A 22,307-nucleotide genomic window follows, 5' to 3' on the forward strand; every position below is an offset into this window, starting at 1 on the left:
CAGTAGTTATTCTATATTTAGTTCAGTAGCAGTATTGGTAGCCCTAGTTAGATCAGTGGTCATAGTAGTTCAGTAGGAGTATCAGTAGCACTAGTTAGATCAGTGGTGATACTAGCATTCAGTAGCAGTAGCAGTAGTTAATCTATATTTAGTTCAGTAGCAGTATCGGTAGCCTGGTGTCTTTGGCTTCCTGCAGGACAAGAAGATGCTTCAGGCAGCTCAGCAGATGCTCCAGGACAGTAAGACCAAGATCGACATCATCCGCATGCAGATCCGCAAGAGCATGCAGGCCAGCGAGCAGTCGGAGGAGAACCACGGTAACAACCCCGTGACCTCACCACAGGGGTCCCCGACCCCTCCACTCCAGACCCCCATGACTTCACCACAGGGTCCTTCCTTATTTCTTTCCAAAGATATCAATTGTGTTCTGAATAGTCGTCCATTCAAAACAAATCGCGAATCTCAGGTAGCCTCATAATCACAGCTAGGAAGTGGCTAACATAAACTACTGCTAACCTAGCGAACACTGCTAATGTTCAGATATCTATGCACATCCCTTTAAACTCTATACCTGGTTTTATGTCATCTATCATGTCGGTAAGAAGCCAAGCCATATTTAATGTACTCGCGCATGCACGCTCACACACGCATACAAACTCGATAGGCCATTACGAGGGTTAAGACACTATTGACAGAACTGCATCCCTGATGTTGGCCAACAGCCCTGGTTCACTGGATAGGAGAGAGGGAGATGTATTCGGAGAGAGAGAGAGGGGGGGAGGGGGAGAGATATATAGGGAGAGAGTAAGGGGGAAGCAAAAGAGAAAAGGAGGGATAAACATGTAGTGAGAGAGAGAGAAAGGAGGAGAGGGAGGGAAGGAGAGAACTTGACCTATGAGGTATCTCTCAAGATAATACATTTTATAAATGTTTATTGTTTGCTATTTGAAGCGGTGCGACCCGTACATATTAGTGGAGGTATTGAAGCCCTAACTCCACCAGAGGATAATCTGAAAATCTGGGCTTTGCTACCGAGTCGGAACGGGGTCACCCGGCACACACTGGTAGTGTTCTCCCAGCGCACCATGTGACCCGGGCAGGTGATCACCTGACTCATCATGTGACCCGGGCAGTTGATCACCTGACCGAGCATGTGACCTGGGCCAGGTGATCACCTGACTGACCATGTGACTTGTGATCACCTGATTGACCATGTGACCTGTGACCCCTGACCATGTGACCTGTGATCTGTGACCACCTGACCATGTGACCTGTGACCCCCTGACCATGTGACCTGTGTTCACCTGATCATGTGACCTGTGACCCCCTGACCATGTGACCTGTGACCCCCTGACTATGTGACCTGTGGTCACCTGACCCTGTGACCCCCTGACCATGTGACCTGTCACCTGACCAGGTAAGCCGGACCTGTGCGGGGTGGAGCTGCGGGTGGAGGAGCTGTGGCACCACTATCGGGTGGAGCACGCCATGGCCGAGGGCGCCAAGAACATGCTCCGCCTCCTGGGTGGGGCCAAGGTCCATGACAAGAAGGCCCTCGCCGAGGTGAGGACGTCACATGACCCGTCGAAACACAAACACAACCAGTACAGACTGGTACACACACACACACACACACACACACACACACACACACACACACACACACACACACACACACACACACACACACACACACACACACACACACACACACACACACACAACCCATACACACACACACACACAACCCATACACACACACACACACAACCCATACACACACACACACACACACACACACACACACACACACACACACACACACACACACACTCAGCAGACCATAGGCAACAGATGCTTTAAGTGAAGTCTATAAGGGGCATGTGGTGAATGAACAGGTTTTTTCTCTGACTCCACCTTCACGTCAGCGTCGTCATTGGCATCGTTCCTCTAAGTGCTGATGTGAAGGCAGTCTGCTAGTTGTTATGACAGGTGTCACGCACTGGTTTGTGGCCCCGCCCTCTACCCCCCCCCCCCCCCCCCCCCCCCAGGCCCAGTGCGGTCTGAGCGGCTCCTCCCAGCGCCTGGACCTCCTGCGCTCCTCCTTGGAGCAGCGTCTGTCCGGCCTGCCCCAGGACCACCCCAAAGCCTGCCTCATCAAGGAGCAGCTGCTGCTGTCCTCCTCCCCTGCCTTCAGCTGCCGCCACGGCGCCCCCTACGTCCACAACCAGTACAGCACCCTCAGCAAGCCCTCGCCACTCACTGGTACACCAGCAACCCCCCGCCCTGGGACCTGCTGACAAACCTCTCGCTCTCTCGCTCTCTCTCTCTCTCTCTCTCTCTAGATCCCCCTCTCTCTCTATCTCTCTCTGTCTCTCTCTCTTGATCTTTAGCACTCTCTCTAGACCTCTGTCTGTAACTCTTTCATCTTTCTCTCTCTCTCTCTCTGTGTCTGTCTTTGTGGAGGTACAGTGTCTATCTCTGTATGTCTCTCTATCATTCATCCGTCTCTTTCTACAGCTATCTATCTCTTCCCCTCCCCCTCTCTATCTCTGTCTGCCTCAACCATAATCTCTCTTGATCTTTCTCTCCCCTCTTATCTCTCTCTCTCCATCTCTATCTGTCTATCTCTATCACTCAACATCTCTTTATCTCCCTACATCAGTGAAACTTTATTGATACGATATCAGCTCATTTTACAGAATAGGAAAATAAGAAATAAGAAATAAGTGAATAAATAGAAAAATAAGTCAACATTATGTTTATGAAAGTAGAGTGAAAACGACCCTGACCTTCGGTCCAGCATCATACAGCCTACCCTCTCTCTGCCCCGCCCCCTACCCTGTCTCCTCCCCGCCCCCTACCCTGACTCTGCTCCGCCCCCTACCCTCTCTCTTCTCCGCCCCCTACCCTCTCTCTGCCCCGCCCCCTACCCTCTCTCTGCCCCGCCCCCTACCCTCTCTCCGCCCCACCCGCTACCCTGACTCTGCCCCGCCCCCTACCCTGTCTCCGTCCCGCCCCCTACCCTGTCTCCGTCCCGCCCCCTACCCTGTTTCCGCCCGCCCCCTACCCTGACTCTGCCCCGCCCCCTATCCTGTCCCCGCCCCGCCCCCTACCCTGACTGTTCCCAGGTACGCTGCAGGTGCGTCTGCTGGGCTGCGTGGGGCTGCTGGAGGTGGTCCCGGGGCGGAGCCGGGCCACGCCCGTTGTGCTGCCCTCCTATTCGCTGGGAGACGGCCGCGCCTCCTTCAAGCTGAGCGGCCTCTACAGCCGCAGCGGTAGCAGCAGCAGCCTCAAGTCCCCCGGCAAAACCGACGAGCTCTCCAGTGAGTGGGCACGAGGGTGTACACGAGGGCGTGCACGAGAATGTGCACGAGGGTGGGCACGATGGAGTGTGAGAGACATTGTGCATGAGATTGTGCACTAGAGTTTATGTGACGTTGTGGTGTGTGAATTTAAAGAGCGTTCATGACATTGTGCATTAGAGGGGGAAGCCCGCTTGCTTCCTGGGTTCCACCCTTAAGGTTAAAAGCGAGTGTGTGTGTGTGTGTGTGTGTGTGTGTGTGTGTGTGTGTGTGTGTGTGTGTGTGTGTGTGTGTGTGTGTGTGTGTGTGTGTAGCGGAGGTGAGCGCGGTGCTGAAGCTGGAGAACTCGGTGGTGGGCCAGACGGCCTGGAGGCCGGTGGGAGAGGAGGCCTGGAGCCAGACCTTCAGCCTGGAGCTGGAGAGGGTAACTCTACAGACCAGTATAGACATACACTATGTAGAACATACACTGATTAGAGAAGTTCTAATGTGAATGTGTCTTATACAGTATGTATGGGGGAGACTGTTTATATGTGTGTGTGTGTGTGTGTGTGTGTGTGTCTGTGTCTGTGTGTGTGTGTGTGTGTGTGTATATATATATATGAATGTGTGTGTATATGTGTGTGTGTGTGTGTGTGTGTTTTTATGAATGTGGGTGTTTGTATGGGTGTATATTAATGTGTGTGTGCGTGTGTGTGTGTGTGTGCATGAATGTGTGCTTGTTTGTGTATATTAACGTGTGTATCGATGTGTGTGCAGTACCGGGAGATGGAGATCGCGGTGTACTGGAGGGACTACCGTTCCCTGTGTGCTCTAAAGTACCTGAAGCTGGAGGACTTCCTGGACAACCAGACGCACCGAGTCCGCCTGGAACTGGAGCCACAGGGGCTGCTGCTGGCTGAGGTACACACATGCACATGCACACGCAGAGACGCACGCACACACGCACAAGCACAAGCATGCACTCACACACAAAACCACAGTGATACATAGCAGTGTCTCTGCTGTTTATTTGTTCCAGGTGACGTTCTTCAACCCCATCATAGAGAGAGGCCCGAAACTACAGAGACAGAAGAAAGTCTTCTCCAAACAGAACGGTAAGACGAGCAGAAAGAGAGTCATAGAGTCATAGAGAGAGGGAGAGGGAGGCAGAGACAGACCACCATTACATTATTATGTTCGGGCAGTCTTGTTAGTTCACAACATGTAGCTAGTTTCCCGTTTCCATAGAAATGAGAGGTGACGCCCCTTTGACACCGGTGTCTTGCCGGTGTTGGGAATTGTGGAATTTCAGGAGGAACGCTGTCAAATTCCTGTCAGTAGTTGTCATGTTTCCTCCTCCTGCTTTAGTGTTGGTTTGGAGCGTCAGAATACTGTGGACGTGCTACAGGGAGAGAGAAGGGACATGCTGGCTGTTGTGCTAGCTTTTGTGCTAGCTGTATAGCACATGCTTTGTGGCTAGTTTGACTCTACAGTAAAGATGGACTGAATTCAACCTATAAGTTAACTATGCTAACTCTTTACTCATAATTGTTTTTATTTAATGATTTAATGCTGTCTGCATTTTCTGCCACATTGTACTAATTTAAATACGATGAGTCTAGTCAAGGTTTAACGGTTCTTACAATGGCAGCTACTTCGTGGCAGACAGAGACACGATGATTAGGCTTTAGATAATTGTACAAATCCACTGGTTTAAACCTGGGGGATATTGTGTTCTGATCGGCTCTGTACTCTGCATCGCCCCCTACCTGTGAGGAGGAGCCATCATAGAGCCCTGCAGCCGATGGTTGTCAGACACCCAGCGCCCCCATCCACCTAGCACCAAGATGGCTGCTGGGTGGACGAGGCCACTGTGAGGTTCAGGGGTCTCTCCCTGGGCGTTAGGTTTAGAGGTGCTGCCCCCTCCTGGAACCTCACACACACCTTGGGTTTAAAGATGTGTTAATGAGTGAGATATATAATACAATAATACAAATATTTCTGTAGCAAATAGGGTAAAATAAAAATGTTTCACCATCATTTATTCACATGACCAGGTTCTTTGTAAAACATTTTTAACATGTGTCGGCGTGTGTGTGTCTGTGTGTGTGTGTCTGCTTGTTTGTGTGTGTGTGTGTGTGGGTGTGGGTGTGTGTGTGTAGGAAAGGGCTTCCTGCGTGCGCGGCAGATGAACGTTGACGTGGCGACGTGGGTCCGCCTCCTCAGGAACGCCATCCCAAGCGGCACCACGGCAACGTACAACCCCTTCAGCAGCACGGCGGGCACGCACGGTGCCGGGTACGGGGACACACACACAGACACTCACTCACTCACTCACTCACTCACTCACTCACTCACTCACTCACTCACTCACTCACTCACTCACTCACTCACTCACTCACTCACTCACAGACACAGACACAGACACAGGCCGGGTACAGGGACTCACTCACTCACAGGCACACACAGACACACACTCACTCAGCGACACACATCGCACATGTAGCCCATACACATCCATTGAGCTGGGTGTTGTTGTTGTGTTGTTAACGTTGTGTTGTTAACGTTGGTGTTGTTGAGTTAACGTTGTTGTGTTGTTGTTGTTGTGGTGTTAACGTTGTGTTGTTAACGTTGTTGTTGCTGTGCTGTAGGGAGCCCTCCCTGGAGAAGCTGAACATCGAGAGTGGCTCTCCCCCCAAGTCTGAGCCCAGGAGAGACGTGGTGGACACGCCCCTCACGGTGAGAGGACCCTCCCCCATCCTCCACCCGTTCACCCTGTCCTCCTTCATCCTGTCATCCTCCCCCACTTCATCCTGTCATCCTCCACCCGTTCACCCTGTCATCATCCAACCGTTCACCATGTCATCCTCCACCCATTCACCCTGCCCATACACCCATTCATCCTGTCATCCATCTTGTTGACCCAGACGACCTGCAGACAGAAACACTGTAATGGAATCTATTATCATCATCATCATCATCCTAATGGATGATATAGGATCCAGCAGCAGACTGTGTGTGTGTGTGTGTGTGTGTGTGTGTGTGTGTGTGTGTGTGTGTGTGTGTGTGTGTGTGTGTGTGTGTGTGTGTGTGTGTGTGTGTGTGTGTGTGTGTGTGTGTGTGTGTGTGTGACTGACAGGATGACAAATGAAGGAAAGACAGGAGGAAGAGGATGGTAATTGAGCCTTTCATCAAGAGGAAGAGGAGGGAGATGGCGGAGGGGAGGGAGGAGGAGGTGGAGTGTTTGCTGTATTGTGTTTCTGTTTATCCTGCTCACAGACAGACAGACAGACAGACAGACAGACAGACAGACAGACAGACAGACAGACAGACGGAGAGAGACACAGACGGAGAGAGACACAGACGGAGAGAGACGCAGACAGAGAGAGAGACACCAACACATGGACAGAGAGAGAGGGGGGGAAACACAAAGAGAAGCAGAAAGTTCAACAGGCAGACAGGCAGGCAGAGAGGGAGAGAGCATTAGTTATTTTGAGAGAGAGAGAGAGAGAGAGAGAGAGAGAGAGAGAGAGAGAGAGAGAGAGAGAGAGAGAGAGGGGGGGGGGCCAGGCGGGGGCCAGGCGGGGGAATATTTCATTAATTAGTCTGATGAATGTAGAGAACTAAGGAACCCCAACGAGATAGGAGGAGGCTCAGGAATGTGGACGAGAGACCAAAATAACACTCAACGTCATGGCCAAATGTCCTCAAGATTTCCATGTAATTCCCTCTCTCCTCTCCCCTTTTCTCTCCCTCTCCTCTCTCCCCCTGGCCTCCCCCCCCCCCCCCCGAACAGGAGCAGGTGCCGGTGATCTCCCCCCCCAGCGTCCATCCTCCCCAGAAACCTGCTAGAACACACAGCTCAACCAGCAGGTACACACGCACACACACATAGCAATAAACACACACACACACACACACACACACACACACACACACACACACACACACACACACACACACACACACACACACACACACACACACACACACAGGCATGGCTGTGTTTGTACTTACTGCCAGAATATCCGAGCAGCATGCAGAGTGTAAACACACCCACTCACAATATGGTGGCTTTAGAGAGAGAGAGAGTGTGTGCCTGTGAGATTTTTATGCCGGGGCACCGTCGTCATGAGGAGGGGGAGAATTGGGGAGACATTCAAACTTATTGCTCGTATGTTCTGGGTCTGTCAACACACATGTCAATGTGTGGCAACACTTAAATTAGGCATAAATAAAGGTCGTGTGTGTGTGTGTGTGTGTGTGTGTGTGTGTGTGTGTGTGTGTGTGTGTGTGTGTGTGTGTGTGTGTGTGTGTGTGTGTGTGTGTGTGTGTGTGTGTGTGTGTGTGTGTGTGTGTGTGCAGCTCCAGTCAGGGTCCTCTGTGCCTTCAGGACTTCAAGATGATCGCCGTTCTCGGCAGAGGCCATTTTGGAAAGGTACACTATAAGCGGCCATTTTGAAAATTCGCAACGACTCAAACCGCCCGAAGACGTCCAACCTTCTCCTCCTCTCTCCTTAACCACTCTGCTCTCCTCTCATTAACCCCGCTCCTCTATCCTTGACCTGCTCCTCTCTCCTTAACCCCTCTGCTCCTTTCTCCTTAACCCCTCTCCTCCTCTCTCCTTAACCCCTCTCCTCTTCTCTCCTTAACCCCTCTGCTCCTCTCTCCTTAACCCCTCTCCTCCTCTCTCCTTTACCCCTCTCCTCCTCTCTCCTTAACCCCTCTGCTCCTCTCTCCTTAACCCCGCTGCTCCCCTCTCCATAACCTCCTCCTCTCTCCTTTACCCCTCTCCTCCTCTCTCCTTAACCCCTCTGCTCCTCTCTCGTTGACTCCTCTCCTCCTCTCTCGTTGACTCCTCTGCTCCTCTCTCGTTGACTCCTCTCCTCCTCTCTCGTTGACTCCTCTGCTCCTCTCTCGTTGACTCCTCTGCTCCTCTCTCGTTGACTCCTCTCCTCCTCTCTCGTTGACTCCTCTGCTCCTCTCTCGTTGACTCCTCTGCTCCTCTCTCGTTGACTCCTCTGCTCCTCTCTTGTTGACTCCTCTGCTCCTCTCTCGTTGACTCCTCTGCTCCTCTCTTGTTGACTCCTCCTGCTCTTCCAGGTCCTCCTCTCTGAGTACAAGAAGAGCGGCCGCCTGTACGCCATCAAGGCCCTGAAGAAGGGCGACATCGTGGCCCGCGACGAGGTGGAGAGGTAAAGAACTACGTAGAACTACAGAAGAACTACAAATCCCAGGGACACTACCCCAGTCTGCAGTTATTTTCCTCGAGAATGCATTAAATACAAGATCGGGTGACATCTTTCTTCCAACTGTCTGACTTTCTTTTGCGAGTCCTATGGGATATGGGGGCGTAGCCAGACTGAAGGAGGGCTGTGATTGGGTGATTGAGGATTTGATTGGCGGTAGTTGGAGCAGGAGGGACCCAAGCTTTCTTTGTTGTGTTTGGGGAATGGGTTAACCTAGTGATTGTTAGTGCTCAGCACTTGGTTCTATGAACACCCTTACTGTACCCACAGAGATATATTGCTGTTTCTCCTACTTCTGACAAATGTACTTATTGTAAGTCACCTTGAATGTTAATGTAAATATGTTTCACCCCCCTCCAGCCTGATGTGTGAGAAGCGTATCTTCGAGACGGTGACCGACGCGCGGCAGTCCTTCCTGGTCAACCTGTTTGCGTGCTTCCAGACCCCGGAGCACGTGTGCTTCGTCATGGAGTACACGGCGGGGGGCGACCTCATGATGCACATCCACACCGACGTGTTCCTGGAGCCCCGCGCCATGTGAGAGGGGTGGGGGTGGGGGGGTTGTCTGACCTGTGTGTGTGTGTTGGTGGGTGTGTGTGTGTGTGTGTGTGTGTGTGTGTGTGTGTGTCCGTCCGACCTGTGTGTCCCACCTGTTTGTCCGACCTATGTGTGTGTTTGTGTGTGTGTAACGTTGTGATGTTCCTCCGGTAGGTTCTATTCCGCCTGTGTGGTTCTGGGTCTGCAGTTCCTGCACGACCACAAGATCGTCTACCGGTGAGTGACATGTACCGCTGACCAATCAGACGTCAGGGTCATGAGGTTGGACCATCAGACATCAGAGTCATGTCTGAGGTCCGACCAATCAGACTTCAGGTTCATTTCATGAGGTCTGACCAATCAAATGTCAGGTCTGTGTCTGCAAACTCCAAACTCAAACTCATCCAGCAGTTGTAAACTGTAGGGATGATGTGTCTGTAAACTTGAGCCCTGTGTAGGCCGGCGGCTCGAGGATCCTCCTCAGATAGCTTCAGAAGAACAGAGTCTTCAGGAGAATAGTCTTCAGTAGAATAGAGTCTTCAGTAGAATAGAGTCTTCAGGAGAATAGACTCTTCAGTAGAATAGAGTCTTCAGTAGAATAGAGTCTTCAGTAGAATAGAGTCTTCAGTAGAATAGACTCTTCAGTAGAATAGAGTCTTCAGTAGAATAGAGTCTTCAGTAGAATAACTCCTTACTGAAACAGGAGCGAGGCGTAGCTCCGCCCTCCATTGTTCTTGGGTCTGCCCAGGCGCTCTGTCACTAGGAGCAGGACTGAAGGGTCCCTGGTGACACCCAGTACCGCCTTGAAATGGATCTCCCTCATTCACCTCTCTCTCTTTCTATCCTTTGAGCTCTCTCTGTCTCTGTCTCTCTCTTTAACTCTCTCTCTCTCTCTTTCTCTCTCTCTTCCCCCACCCCGCCAGGGATCTCAAGCTGGATAATTTGCTGCTGGACACAGAGGGCTTTGTGAAGATAGCAGACTTTGGCCTCTGTAAAGAAGGTAAGACAGACCGACAGACAGACAGACCCCTCCACTACAACATAATCCTGTCGTTTATGTCGCAACTGCCCTGGGGTTCTCTGTTCCTTGTGTTCATCTCCTTCCTGTTTCCTGTAATCTGGTGGAAACAGGGAAGCCTCTATCCCTATCCTCAAGCCCATAATAAGCGTCCTGAGTGGCTCCTGGCTCTCAGGGAGTGTTGTCAGTCCCTGGCTCCCGTGATCCAATGCTTCTCTAGTCTTGGTGTCTGTCGGTCTTCCAGGGAGAACCATTCAATATACCGCTGGTGTAATCGAGACGACCCGATTAGTGCTGTTTCCACACATTAGAAAAACACATTATAGGAGATCATACACCAGATCATCCCTCTCTCTATCCCTCCTCTCCTCTGTCATGCTGCACTCTCTTCTTATCCTCACACCACCTCTCTCCTCCTTCTCTCCCTCCTCCTCCTCCCTTTGCCTCTCCTATCCTCTCTCCCTCCTCTTTCCCCACTCCCCCCTCTCCCCAGGTATGGGTTTCGGGGACAGGACCAGCACCTTCTGTGGGACCCCTGAGTTCCTGGCCCCGGAGGTCCTGACGGACACGTCGTACACCCGGGCGGTGGACTGGTGGGGGCTGGGGGTCCTGATCTACGAGATGATGGTGGGGGAGGTGAGCATTCACAACCTGGTCACTCTCGTCCACCGGTAGGGGTTAGACAGTACAGAGACAGGTCATTAAGGAGCAGGTAGGGGTTAGACAGTACAGAGACAGGTCATCAAGGAGCAGGTAGGGGTAAGACAGTACAGAGACAGGTCATCAAGGAGCAGGTAGGGGTTAGACAGTACAGAGACAGGTCATTAAGGAGCAGGTAGGGGTAAGACAGTACAGAGACAGGTCATCAAGGAGCAGGTAGGGGTTAGACAGTACAGAGACAGGTCATTAAAGAGCAGGTAGGGGTAAGACAGTACAGAGACAGGTCATCAAGGAGCAGGTAGGGGTAAGACAGTACAGAGACAGGTCATCAAGGAGCAGGTAGGGGTTAGACAGTACAGAGACAGGTCATTAAGGAGCAGGTAGGGGTTAGACAGTACAGAGACAGGTCATTAAAGAGCAGGTAGGGGTAAGACAGTACAGAGACAGGTCATCAAGGAGCAGGTAGGGGTTAGACAGTACAGAGACAGGTCATTAAGGAGCAGGTAGGGGTAAGACAGTACAGAGACAGGTCATCAAGGAGCAGGTAGGGGTTAGACAGTACAGAGACAGGTCATTAAGGAGCAGGTAGGGGTAAGACAGTACAGAGACAGGTCATCAAGGAGCAGGTAGGGGTAATACAGTACAGAGACAGGTATCTTGTAAATGTTGAGTCATAACCTGATTCCGTCCTGCTGAAGGTAAAGGACTCTGAACTCAACGACGGTGCCATCTAGTGGCAGCAGTGGTTAATGTCTCTCATACCTGTATTAATCTGTATTAATAAGCGTCTCCTCCCCAGTCGCCGTTCCCCGGTGACGACGAGGAGGAGGTGTTCGACAGCATCGTGAACGACGAGGTCCGCTACCCCCGCTTCCTGTCCACCGACGCCATCGCCATCATGAGGAGGGTGAGCTTCCTGCCGCCTCGTCCTCAAACCACCTCTTGTTGATCAACATAGCTCTCCCCATGGGGAACAGCGACCTGCAGGAGGAGGGTGGAGGGGTGTGAGGTGGATGTGAGGAGGATGTGAGGAGGGTTCAGACAAGAGGAGGGTTCCATGTTTGTTGTTCTGTCCTCCAGCTGCTGAGGAGGAACCCAGAGAGACGGCTGGGCTCCGGAGAGAAGGACGCAGAGGACGTGAAGAAACAACCTTTCTTTAAGGTCAGCATCTCCTCTCCTCTCTCCTCTCCTCTCCTTTCCTCCTCCCCTGACCTCTTGCTGCCCCCTGACCCCCTGCTGACCTCTGACCCCCTGCTGTGTCCCCAGACCATGGACTGGGAGGCTCTGCTCCAGCGGCAGCTCGCCCCGCCCTTCGTGCCGGCTCTCAGCGGGAACGCCGACGTCAGCAACTTCGACGAGGAGTTCACCGGGGAGAAGCCGGCGCTCACGCCGCCGCGGGAACGCCGCGTCCTCTCCCGCAAGGACCAGGACACCTTCAGGGACTTCGACTACGTCTCCGGCCTCTGCTGAGGCCCCGCCCTCGGGGGGGGGGGGGGAGGAGGCCGAACCTCCACCCTCAGGGAGGGGGGGGGGGGGCTCCAAAACGGAGCCTATGAAGAAAGCTCTTTCTGATTGGCTCAGGTGAAGTCACTTGGTGTTAATGGGCGTGACTGGCCGCTCAGAAAGTGTGATTGCAGAAGATTGACCTCTGATGGGGACGGTTTGGGGTTTGATTAAAGAGACTGCCTCAATATCTCTTGCTCTCTCTCTCGCTCTTTCGCTCTCTAGCTCTCTCTCTCTCACTCTCTCTCACTCTGTCGCTCTCACTCTCTCTCTCTCTCCCTCTCCCTAACCCTCTCTCTCTATCCCTCTCTCTCTATCAGACATGGGGTACATGCATAGGACTCTCTCGATTGATATCTGAAGATAATCCAGATTATGTCATGTGATGAAGGATGGGTTGGAATCTGCCCAGCATCACGTCTACGGGAACATGTGACCCGACTTAAATTCATATCTGAATGACACATAGCAATATTAAACATCGGGACTATTCACCTCAACCTGTATCTGATCAATAAATACGGCGGCTCATCTTCGTTGACTTCTGTTAAAGTCGCACCCTCGCCGCCCTGCTCAGTTGTGCTGTAGTACCGTTTGTGGCCACATGGGGCGCCAGAGGACAGAAGGATGAGCATTGTTGGTGTTCATTTCGTGTGCTGATAATTTCATTGCGCCTTACATTATTATCCCTTCCCATCGTTTGATGATACGTCCAGGATTTAATTGTTTCTTAATCCGCAATAATTTCAGAATGTGAAGTATAAATATAAAGGTAAATGGAGCTTTTAATCATTGGGTTTATATTTTGATTGTTTGCCCGCTCCCCTCCCTGTCGTGTATTCTGTTGCTTCTTGATCTCTCCCTGGGAGCGTGTCGTAGTAAAGATGTTGGAAGCTGTGTTCGTTTGGGTCTCGGCTCTTATTCACGCTCTAATCGCTTTCCTCTCTCTCTCTGGCCACTTCCGCCATCTTGCATCTTCTAGCTTTGGCTGAATGAGTCATGGAAACTATATTCCGATGTCTATATCCCAGTGACCGTACCAAACACACCATGGACCGCAGACGCTGCTAACCTAAGTTCTCTGACGATGGAAGGACAAACTCACCAAACCCCACTGGAAGTAGACCAGCCATCGCCCCCCAGTGGCCGTGGTGGGCTTCTCCTATAGACATACGCACAAGAGGCCAGGGCACAGCAGTTTATTAGAGAGCAGCTGAGCCGAGGGCCGAGGCTCAGCATGTCCGAACTCAAGACTCCTTAGAACTCTAGTGTGTCTGGAGAGGCTGCTCTAGGCGGTGTGCCCTTAATGCCCAACGCACACTGTGCATGCAAACACATACATGCATACTCCTAGACACATGCATGCAGACTAGACACAGACACATACATACGCATGCACACACACATGCATACTTCTAGACACGTACTCACACACAAATACACATGCTCCTTGACTAGCGCGCACGACAGACACACACACACACACTCCTAGACACACACACATTCCTAGACACACACACATACTCTTAGAAACACACACACACGCATACTCAAAGACAGATACATGTACACACACAGACCTACAGCCTCACACACACAAACGCACCTGCATAAAAAACTTTTTTTTTTTATTCGACAAGAACACACACAGGAAGACAAAAACAACACAGTGCGTCAGGCAGCACTCAGCGCTAGGAGCCCTAATGGATGTCATTACCCAGCAGGCATTAGGATGCGGCCCGCCCGGAAAGACACCGGCTGGTTTAGAGCTCCCATATTATATTTGGAAGAACAAACAGTTGATGGACAAAGACAGGACGGGTAATGGTTTTAATTAAAGGGGGTGTGGCCACACACACACACACACATGCACGCACACAAACCGCCACACACACACACACACACAGATACACACAGACAAACACACACACATACCCCCACAAACACACACACGAGCACATATAAACACACATGCGCACAGACACACACACACGGATCCAATCACACACACAGACGCACACACTGACACACGCAGAGACAGGTAGAAGGGTTTCCGATGCCTTGGTCACCTGGTTTTCAACTCGAGTAATGTTTGGGGACGGATGAAAGACTCATCTGGTACATTTAATAATGTTCCAAACTCAAAGCCCTCAAGGTCTGTTTGGGAGAATGGAGAACAAGTAGGTTAAAATGTAGACATGAAAATAACCAAAAAAAAAGCATTAACACACATACAAACACGCTACACATACACACAGGGCATTTTTGTATCATCCCAGTAATGAACCAGGGTTTTCAAATTCTTCATTCTCATTTGGGGACATTTCTGAGTGATCCTTGTTCACACGGACAGACCATCCGAGGAGTTAATGATATTTAATCATCAGAAACGTACAACCCACCTGCTCTCCATAATAGATCTCAATATAACACAATAGTATAGGCTGATAGTTAGTTTGTGTGACCATTCTGGGAGTTCCTGAGTGGTCCAATTTTCTTCAACAGCTCTGGATAAATGATCCATGAATCTATAATGAATCCTATCCTGGAAGAAGAGAGAGAGTAGCAGCGTCTGACAGACACACAAAAGATTAAACGTGTTTACAGACTAAGAATTGTCCGTCAGATCTTGGCCTTACGTCTGGAAAGTGCATTACCAAGCATCATACACCTTGACCAAGTGGGATTTATGAAAAATAGGTCGTCTACAGACAACATGAGAAGACTATTACACTTGATATGGTCCAACAGGACAGGAAGAGACCCAGTCGTTGGCCTCTCACTTGATGCTGAGAAGGCATTCGACCGGGTTCAATGTGATTTCTTGCTTGCAGCTCTATCACATTTTGGATTCGGACAAACATTTATTAGCTGGATTAAAACCTTGTATAAAAGCCCAAAGGCAGCTGTGATGACTAACGGGCTAATATCACCTCTATTCAACCTTACCAGAGGACAGGGCTGCCCTTTATCCCCACTATTGTTTAATATCGTATTGGAGCCGCTGGCTAATTCGATTAGGGCCAATGCAAATATTAAAGGAGTGGATGGAGGCGGGAAAGAGCACAAATTGTTATTGTACGCAGAGGATATTTTTATGCTGGTAAAAGACCCATTGATTTCGACGCCCCACTTAATGGACACAATAAAATCATATTCCAAATTATCAGGGTACAAGAATAATTGGACAAAGTCGGAATCCATGCCTATTGCGAGATTACTCAATTCAAACTTAATGACAAACTTTGGTTTTAAATGGGTACCAAAAGGGATGAAATATTTGGGAATAAAACTAAGACAGGTTGTGGAAGAAATGCCAGCATTAAACTTTGAACCAGTACTACAAAAAATAAAAAAATATTTAGATAAATGGGGGACAATTAATCTGACATTATGGGGAAAGGTTAATCTTATAAAAATTGTGATTTCTCCACAATTCAATTATATACTCATGATGGTACCAGTAACTATATCCCCTCAGAGAGAGTGCCGTAAAGCAGAACGCAGGTGGCGAAAGACAAATCTCAATGTTGATTATGATATGTTCAAAGAGAAACTACGTACTTTTAACCTAGAACTAAGAAATGCAAGGCAGTCTTTCTTTTCTGACATCATCACCAAAAACAGCAACAATGCACATGCCCTGTTTGCTGCTGTTGACAGGCTAACAAACCCTCCTGTGACAGTAGCGTCTGAACATCTTTCCACGAGGGCCTGCAATGAATTTGCCTCCTTCTTTACCGAGAAAATTCATAAAATAAGACAAGCTGTTACCGCATCAATACCAGGTTCAAGATATGTTTTATCTCTGTACCCATTTAAAATAAATTCAGATGCCATGACAGAGTTTTTTCTGATAAACAAGAAAAACCTGGATGACATTATACAACACCTTAACTCCTCCTCCTGTTGCCTTGACATTCTGCCCACAGGCTTCTTTAAAACTGTGGGCAGTCTTTAACTGCATGGCCTCAGATGTCCTAGAAATTGTCAATATGTCCCTTCGCACTGGTGTATTCCCACAGCCCCTGAAAACAGCAGTCATCAAGCCACTCACAAAAAAGAAAAATCTAGATACATCACTCATGAACAATTATAGGCCGATATCCAACCTACCATTTTTAAGCAAGATCATTGAAAAAGCTGTTTATCATCAGCTAAATAACTACTTAGCAATGATTAACTGCTTTGATGTCTTTCAGTCAGGTTTTAGACAACACCACAGCACTGAGACCGCACTGGTTAAAGTCCTCAATGACATCCACTTAAACACAGACAGTGGCAAAAGTTCTGTCTTAGTTTTACTGGATATCAGTGCTGCGTTCGACACAGTTGACCACAACATATTACTAGATTGACTTTCAAACTGGGTTGAAACGGCTAATGTCTCAGCAGGACTTGGAAAAACTTTTCCATGCATTTATTTTTAGTAGACTTGACTACTGTAGTGTCTTTGCAGGCCTTCAAAAAAAATCAATCAGACAGCTTCAGCTAATTCAAAACGCTGCTGCTCGAGTCCTCACTGGGACCAAAAAAGTGGATCACATCACCCCAGTTCTGAAGTCTTTACACTGGCTTCCTGTCAAACAGAGAATTGATTTTAAAATATTGATGTTGGTATATAAAGCCTAAATGGTCTAGGGCCAAAATACATGACTGATCTTCTGATCCGCTATGAACTGACCAGAGCTCTTAGGTCGTCTGGGACAGGTCTTTTAAAAATCCCCAGAGCTAGGACAAGACAGGGAGAGGCGGCATTCAGCGTTTATGCGCCCAATATCTGGAACGGACTGCCAGAGAGTCTGAGGTCCGCTGAGACTCTCAGCTCGTTTAAGTCGGGTCTCAAAACTTTCTTGTTTCCCTTTTAACCTGTAATTTTTATTTTTTGTTCAAATGTTTTATTTCTTTTATTTAAATGTTGTATTTCCATCCATGTTTCAAATTTGTTTCTTTTTTGTATGTGTGTTCTATATTTGATTTTAACCCTGTGAAGCACCTTGAGTGGCCCTGTGTCTGAAATGTGCTTTATAAATAAAATTGCCTTGCCTTGCCTTGCCTCAGATTTTCAAACGATATGACACAATAATTAAAGACTTTTTATGGGGAGGGAAATTAAGCCAGAATTATGCTTAGCAAAGTGTGCTCACCTAGAGACAAAGGCGGACTGGGATTGCCAGACCCAAGATTGTATTACATCTCTTTCGAAATGGCCAAAATAACCAGACACTGGAATAAAGATAATACATTAGAATGGATTGCTATTGAAAATAAGTTGGCACTCCCTTTTTCACCAATAGGTAGACTCTCCCAGTGTTTCCTTAATTTACCCAATCCTATCATGGCACACTCCAAAGAGATATGGACCAAAGTACATAAAATGTTTAAATTGTCACATTGTAAGCATCCTACTCCTCCTTATGGTATGACTCAATGATTAAAATTGGAAGGACATCAGTATTTTGGAAGAAGCCGCATAGTAGTGGTATATGAAACATTGCTGATCTATTTGAAGATCAAGTGTTTATATCATACTCAGACTTCGTGAGAAAATATAAGCTCAAGGGTAAAGACAATTTTTGGAAGTACCTTCAAATCAGGAGCTGTATTACATTTACATTTACATTTAGGGCATTTAGCAGACGCTAATTACCTCCAAGATTCAATACAGAGATGGGAACCACATCATGGATTACCTCAAACTACCTGGGGAATGCAAACGAGCTTCTATGTTTTATAGGAAAACCAACCAATTGCTTAGCTATGACTGTCATAACCTAAAAGTAATATGGGAGAAAGATTTGGGATGTATAATGGAGGACAGTACAGGGTTGAAAATTATATCTGACAATGGAATGTACATAAGGGAAGCCAAAGGGAAATTCACCCAATATAAAATAATACACAGGTACTACTTTACACCACTAAGACTATATAGAATGGGAGCAATGAATAACAATTTATGTTGGAAATGTCAGAAAGAAGCTGGTACTTTATCACACTGTATTTGGCAATGCCCATCTATTCAGCCCTTTTGGAGATTTGTTTTGGAGTACCTTGGCAAATGGGCCGGTAGAAAAATACCAGTCTCTCTGAGACTTTGCCTGCTAGGTGACAGAAGTCAACTATGTAATGTGTCAAGTAAAGAGTTTTTCTGTCCTTGTGGTTGGCATTACAGTGGCTGCAAGGACGATTCCTAAACACTGGAATACACCTACAACTCCAGGGTTTAAAGAATGGGCTAACGCCATGATAAAAACAGCCTCATATGAACACATGCTTAATAAGCTGAATACTATAAGCAAGGATAAAGCACCAGTATGGGATAGTTTCTGGACATATATCACACTGACCGATAAACAAATAATGATGGTCCAATATCTGACCCCCTTAATCTGGTCACAATACAAAGTATTATTACTTTCGGCTTCTCCTCCTTTTGCTAGAGTGTCTGATTCCAGAGGTAGGCTACATGCCACATTCTGTGTTATGTGAGGGCATTTTTTCACCCCTATGTTCTCTCTCTCTCTCTCTCTCTCTCTCTCTCTCTCTCTCTCTCTCTCTCTCTCTCTCTCTCTCTCTCTCTCTCTCTCTCTCTCTCTCTCTCTCTCTCTCTCTCTCTCTCTCTCTCTCTCTCCCTGTGTGCATCTTCTAAACATTTAACAGTCCTGCCTTCTCGTTTTCCTCCCCTCCCACTCGCCCCTCTCTCCACTCCATCCTCCCTCCCTGTCGCCTGATGCTCAACGTCTACCCTCTCTCTTCCCTCCCCTCTGCAGGCTGTCACACCATCCCGGGGCCCCTCCCACCTCCCCCCTCCCACCTGACACACGCGTCTGTCCGGGGGAGACAGGCTACCTCTTATTCACTAAAGATTTTCAGTAACATGTTAACTCTAAATATCGTAAGGGTTCAAATCGAAAGCGAAACGCAGTAATTGATCGTGTGAAATGTTCATTTAAAACTTAAAGGAAATCGACTTTTCTTTCAAATTTTCTACCGGCAGTTTTTCCACAAGTTTGGCCGCTTCAGTGTTGCGGTTCAGGTAAGATGATTACTCTATTTTAATATGAGTATATAAGCTAATATAAGCCTATACTATATCATATTTTATTATATTAAATAGCTGAAATATCACCACGCAACCTTATTTAACCTTAAGGGTCCTCCTCTGTTATCCGATTGCAGAGTTACACGCCTCACAGATTTATTTACAGTTTTCTAACTTCTTTAACTTCGCCTTGAAAGACGCCTGCAGCTGATAACCTGTTAAACAGAAAAACAATTAAAAAAAACTTCAGTTTAGTGTGTTGTCTCTATTGTGCTGAACGGTAGGCTGCTTTTACTTTAGACAACTATGGAGAAGATAGGCTATAAGATATAAGCTGTATTATTTATTAAAGCTGCCACACGCAGTGGCGTAGCCACGTGGGGGCCAGGGTGGTCAGAGGTTGGCCACCCCGCTGGCCCCCCGAGTATAAAAAAAGAAAAGTCTGGAACCGAAACGGTCTAAAGAAAACATATGCACTTTTGATTTATTTGATCTAACCTTGACTTATCATTCTTATTTAAAGGGTTATAAACCGATGTTATGAATAAATATTGCACTTAAAATACAAGTTTCTGCCGGCAACGCCGCCCACTCTCGTGGGAGTCTCGGCATGAAGTAAGGAATTGCTCTACGGCACTACACACACAAACATGGAACTGGCTCGATAAACACAAGTAACGAAGGGATTGTTACATTCATCATGGATCAGCCGACTAAAAAAAAGAGACAGAAAAACCCAATGTTGGAGAAGCAGAAGAAGAGAAAAGGAAGACTGACCGACAGAGAGGCCAGACACGAGTAAACGTTGGGCGAGCTTTTCAGGAATTGCTTGTATTTTTTCTTAGTTACAAGCGTTGGCAAACAGCATTGTTATTATGAGTTATCGTTACGAGGCTTGATGACCGAAGCCGGCTCGGCCTGCTTGCCCCGTTACAGCCACCACCGACATCCGAACTTGCGCGGTTACAAGTGTCCCGAGGAAATCCAGAGAACCATCAAGAAGATGCTACACAATAGCCGTAAGGAAAAAAACAGTCCATGAATAACTGTCACTTGCATTTTTTTCACTATCCCAAATAAATATTTTTCTAACCAAAAAGTGTGTGTTATTGAACAACTGAAAGAAAAGTGGTGCAAACATCTGTTATATTTAAAAAAGGAAAACATTTTAAAACCATATACAATCATATTTATTTACAATGTTTATTGGCAAAAATGTACACGTAAACATAAATGAGTCCCTAATCTTCCACACACAGCATTTGGCTACAACAACTCTCCTGCGGGGACTGGCGATTTCGTACACAAGTGACGTACTTAAGCAGATACATAAATGTACGATTGCTGCGCAAATTGTTCAACCAAAGATAAAACAATTCTAATGTAGGATATAAAATCTCCCGTCAACTATAAAAAAGGATTGGTTCATGTTTATTGTAACACAAATGCACCATTTCAAAATGTATAACCTTGTCTACTCTTTATGAACATCTACTTTGGACGTGGCTCCACGCATTCGCCGGCTTCTTTGAAAGCAAATGCAGATGGCTAGCGTAGAAGTGCATGGGAAAGGGTCAGAGTTGTTATGACAGTGTTGTAAAATATCTACTACGAAGCTGTAGGGAGAGGTGTGTAGAGAAAAGAGTGAGCGAAAACCGAGAAAACAGCGAAGAAATGGCCGATCCTGCATAGTGGGCCTTTAACATTATTTCATAATATATAAAAGCCTGATATTGTATTCTTAAATGTTTGTGGGTTTTAATCGCAACACACACCTCACCAAAGCGTTGCGCACGCACATGTGCGGACGAGGAGGCCGTTGGACGCAGAGCTGCGCAGGTGTCGGGCATAATAAACACAAGTTCGGTAATTCAGAGGAAACATGACGAACAGGCCAGGGGTCAACCCCAGGCACCAGGGGTCAGGGGGTCAACCACGGACACCAGGGGTCAACCAAATAAACCGACCACGGCTGGTCAGTTAGGTAGACTCGTTTTGAGAAACAACAATGAAACGAAGCAGGCCATTAAGAGAACACATAATGTTGAATGTTGCAGCATGCTTGGATCTAGAGTGTTGTTCAAATCTTTCCGGTGCAGCAGCCATGGCCCCGTTACCGGCGGCTCTCCGGTTGGCGGTGATGTGGATCCTGATCTGGAGGAGTGTGGCAGGTAGGGTTCGATTATAGACTGGTTTGTCACCTGTGTCAGTGTCTGGAATAAAATTCAGTTGTGGTTTATATTTTGGCTCCTAACGACTTAATAGTGTTAGTTATTTGATGAATGTGATGAAGAAGGCTACGTCAGGCCTTGTGCTCACACAACGTTAAAATAACCCATTACACGTGACCTGTGATATCAACTTGTTTGTCCGGTACTCTCTCGTCTGTTTTACTGTGTTGTGTTGTGCAGTCCGCGGAGAGGTGCTGCAGTGCCGCCTGTCGCCAGCGGGGGCACTGCACCCCGTCCGTGGTCAGCTGGAGACCTTCCAGGCCGGGCCAGGGTGCGCCGCCCAGGAAAGGGGGGGCCAGGAGACGCACCTGGTCGCGGTGGGCCGGCCCACCCACGGTCGCACGGTAACCAAGAAAAATACAATTCATAAATCAATCAATAACCTCAACACTTGAGACTTCGTTAATATACAATCTGGGTCTTTAACATCATAGCATAATAGTTTCAAATTCAACTCACCTGCGTCACATGACCATAGATTCAACCTTCTATTTGCTGTCCAGCCGGCCCTACCTTCTCTCCGTCTACCTGTTCAGGTGACCGTGGTCCTGAGGCCTCTGACTCGGCCCCCGGCTCCTGATAGGAGGATCATCCTGCTACTCATCTCGGAGCAGGCCCTCGATTGGATGCTGGAGGCCGAGGGGCTGGCCACACAGCTCTCTGTGCTGGTACAGGTGTGTGTGTGTCTGTGTGTGTGTGTGTGTGTGCCTGCGTGTGAGCACGTGTTTGCATGCGTGCGTGCGTGCATATGTGTGTGTGTGCCTGTGTGCGCAGGTG

The 22,307-nt window shown here is 48.2% G+C and overlaps 2 protein-coding genes across 2 annotated transcripts in view; both read left to right on the forward strand.

The window, feature by feature from the left end:
- The first annotated feature begins 233 nt into the window (after window positions 1-233).
- Window positions 234-12,228, forward strand: LOC130396773 (serine/threonine-protein kinase N1-like). Its single transcript, XM_056604799.1, has 19 exons — window positions 234-317; window positions 1,418-1,563; window positions 2,052-2,265; window positions 3,132-3,326; window positions 3,620-3,729; window positions 4,065-4,208; window positions 4,327-4,402; window positions 5,450-5,585; window positions 5,939-6,026; window positions 7,090-7,160; window positions 7,653-7,725; window positions 8,391-8,482; window positions 8,897-9,073; window positions 9,248-9,310; window positions 9,997-10,073; window positions 10,585-10,727; window positions 11,551-11,658; window positions 11,832-11,912; window positions 12,018-12,228. Exons 1-19 carry the CDS (start codon window positions 266-268, stop codon window positions 12,219-12,221), a joined length of 2,250 nt encoding a protein of 749 aa, XP_056460774.1. The 5' UTR covers window positions 234-265; the 3' UTR covers window positions 12,222-12,228.
- A 9,175-nt stretch (window positions 12,229-21,403) lies between these two features.
- The window catches only part of LOC130402250 (transforming growth factor beta receptor type 3-like), a 13,824-nt gene continuing 12,920 nt past the window's right edge, over window positions 21,404-22,307 (forward strand). Inside the window, exons 1-3 of the mRNA XM_056606395.1 lie at window positions 21,404-21,470; window positions 21,711-21,874; window positions 22,067-22,204. Coding sequence (XP_056462370.1) covers window positions 21,404-21,470; window positions 21,711-21,874; window positions 22,067-22,204 — 369 coding nt within the window. The remainder of the gene's footprint in view (window positions 21,471-21,710; window positions 21,875-22,066; window positions 22,205-22,307) is intronic.

This window comes from Gadus chalcogrammus, chromosome 2, assembly GCF_026213295.1.
Source record: "Gadus chalcogrammus isolate NIFS_2021 chromosome 2, NIFS_Gcha_1.0, whole genome shotgun sequence".
NCBI lineage: Eukaryota > Metazoa > Chordata > Actinopteri > Gadiformes > Gadidae > Gadus > Gadus chalcogrammus.

Excerpts from the sequence above, each read along its gene's own strand:
- LOC130396773 (XM_056604799.1), top strand. The coding sequence starts at position 266 with ATGCAGATCCGCAAGAGCATGCAGGCCAGCGAGCAGTCGGAGGAGAAC. Across the intron at positions 10,074-10,584 it reads CTTTGGCCTCTGTAAAGAAG|GTATGGGTTTCGGGGACAGG; the intron begins GTAAGACAGACC and ends CCCTCTCCCCAG. Across the intron at positions 10,728-11,550 it reads ACGAGATGATGGTGGGGGAG|TCGCCGTTCCCCGGTGACGA; the intron begins GTGAGCATTCAC and ends TCTCCTCCCCAG.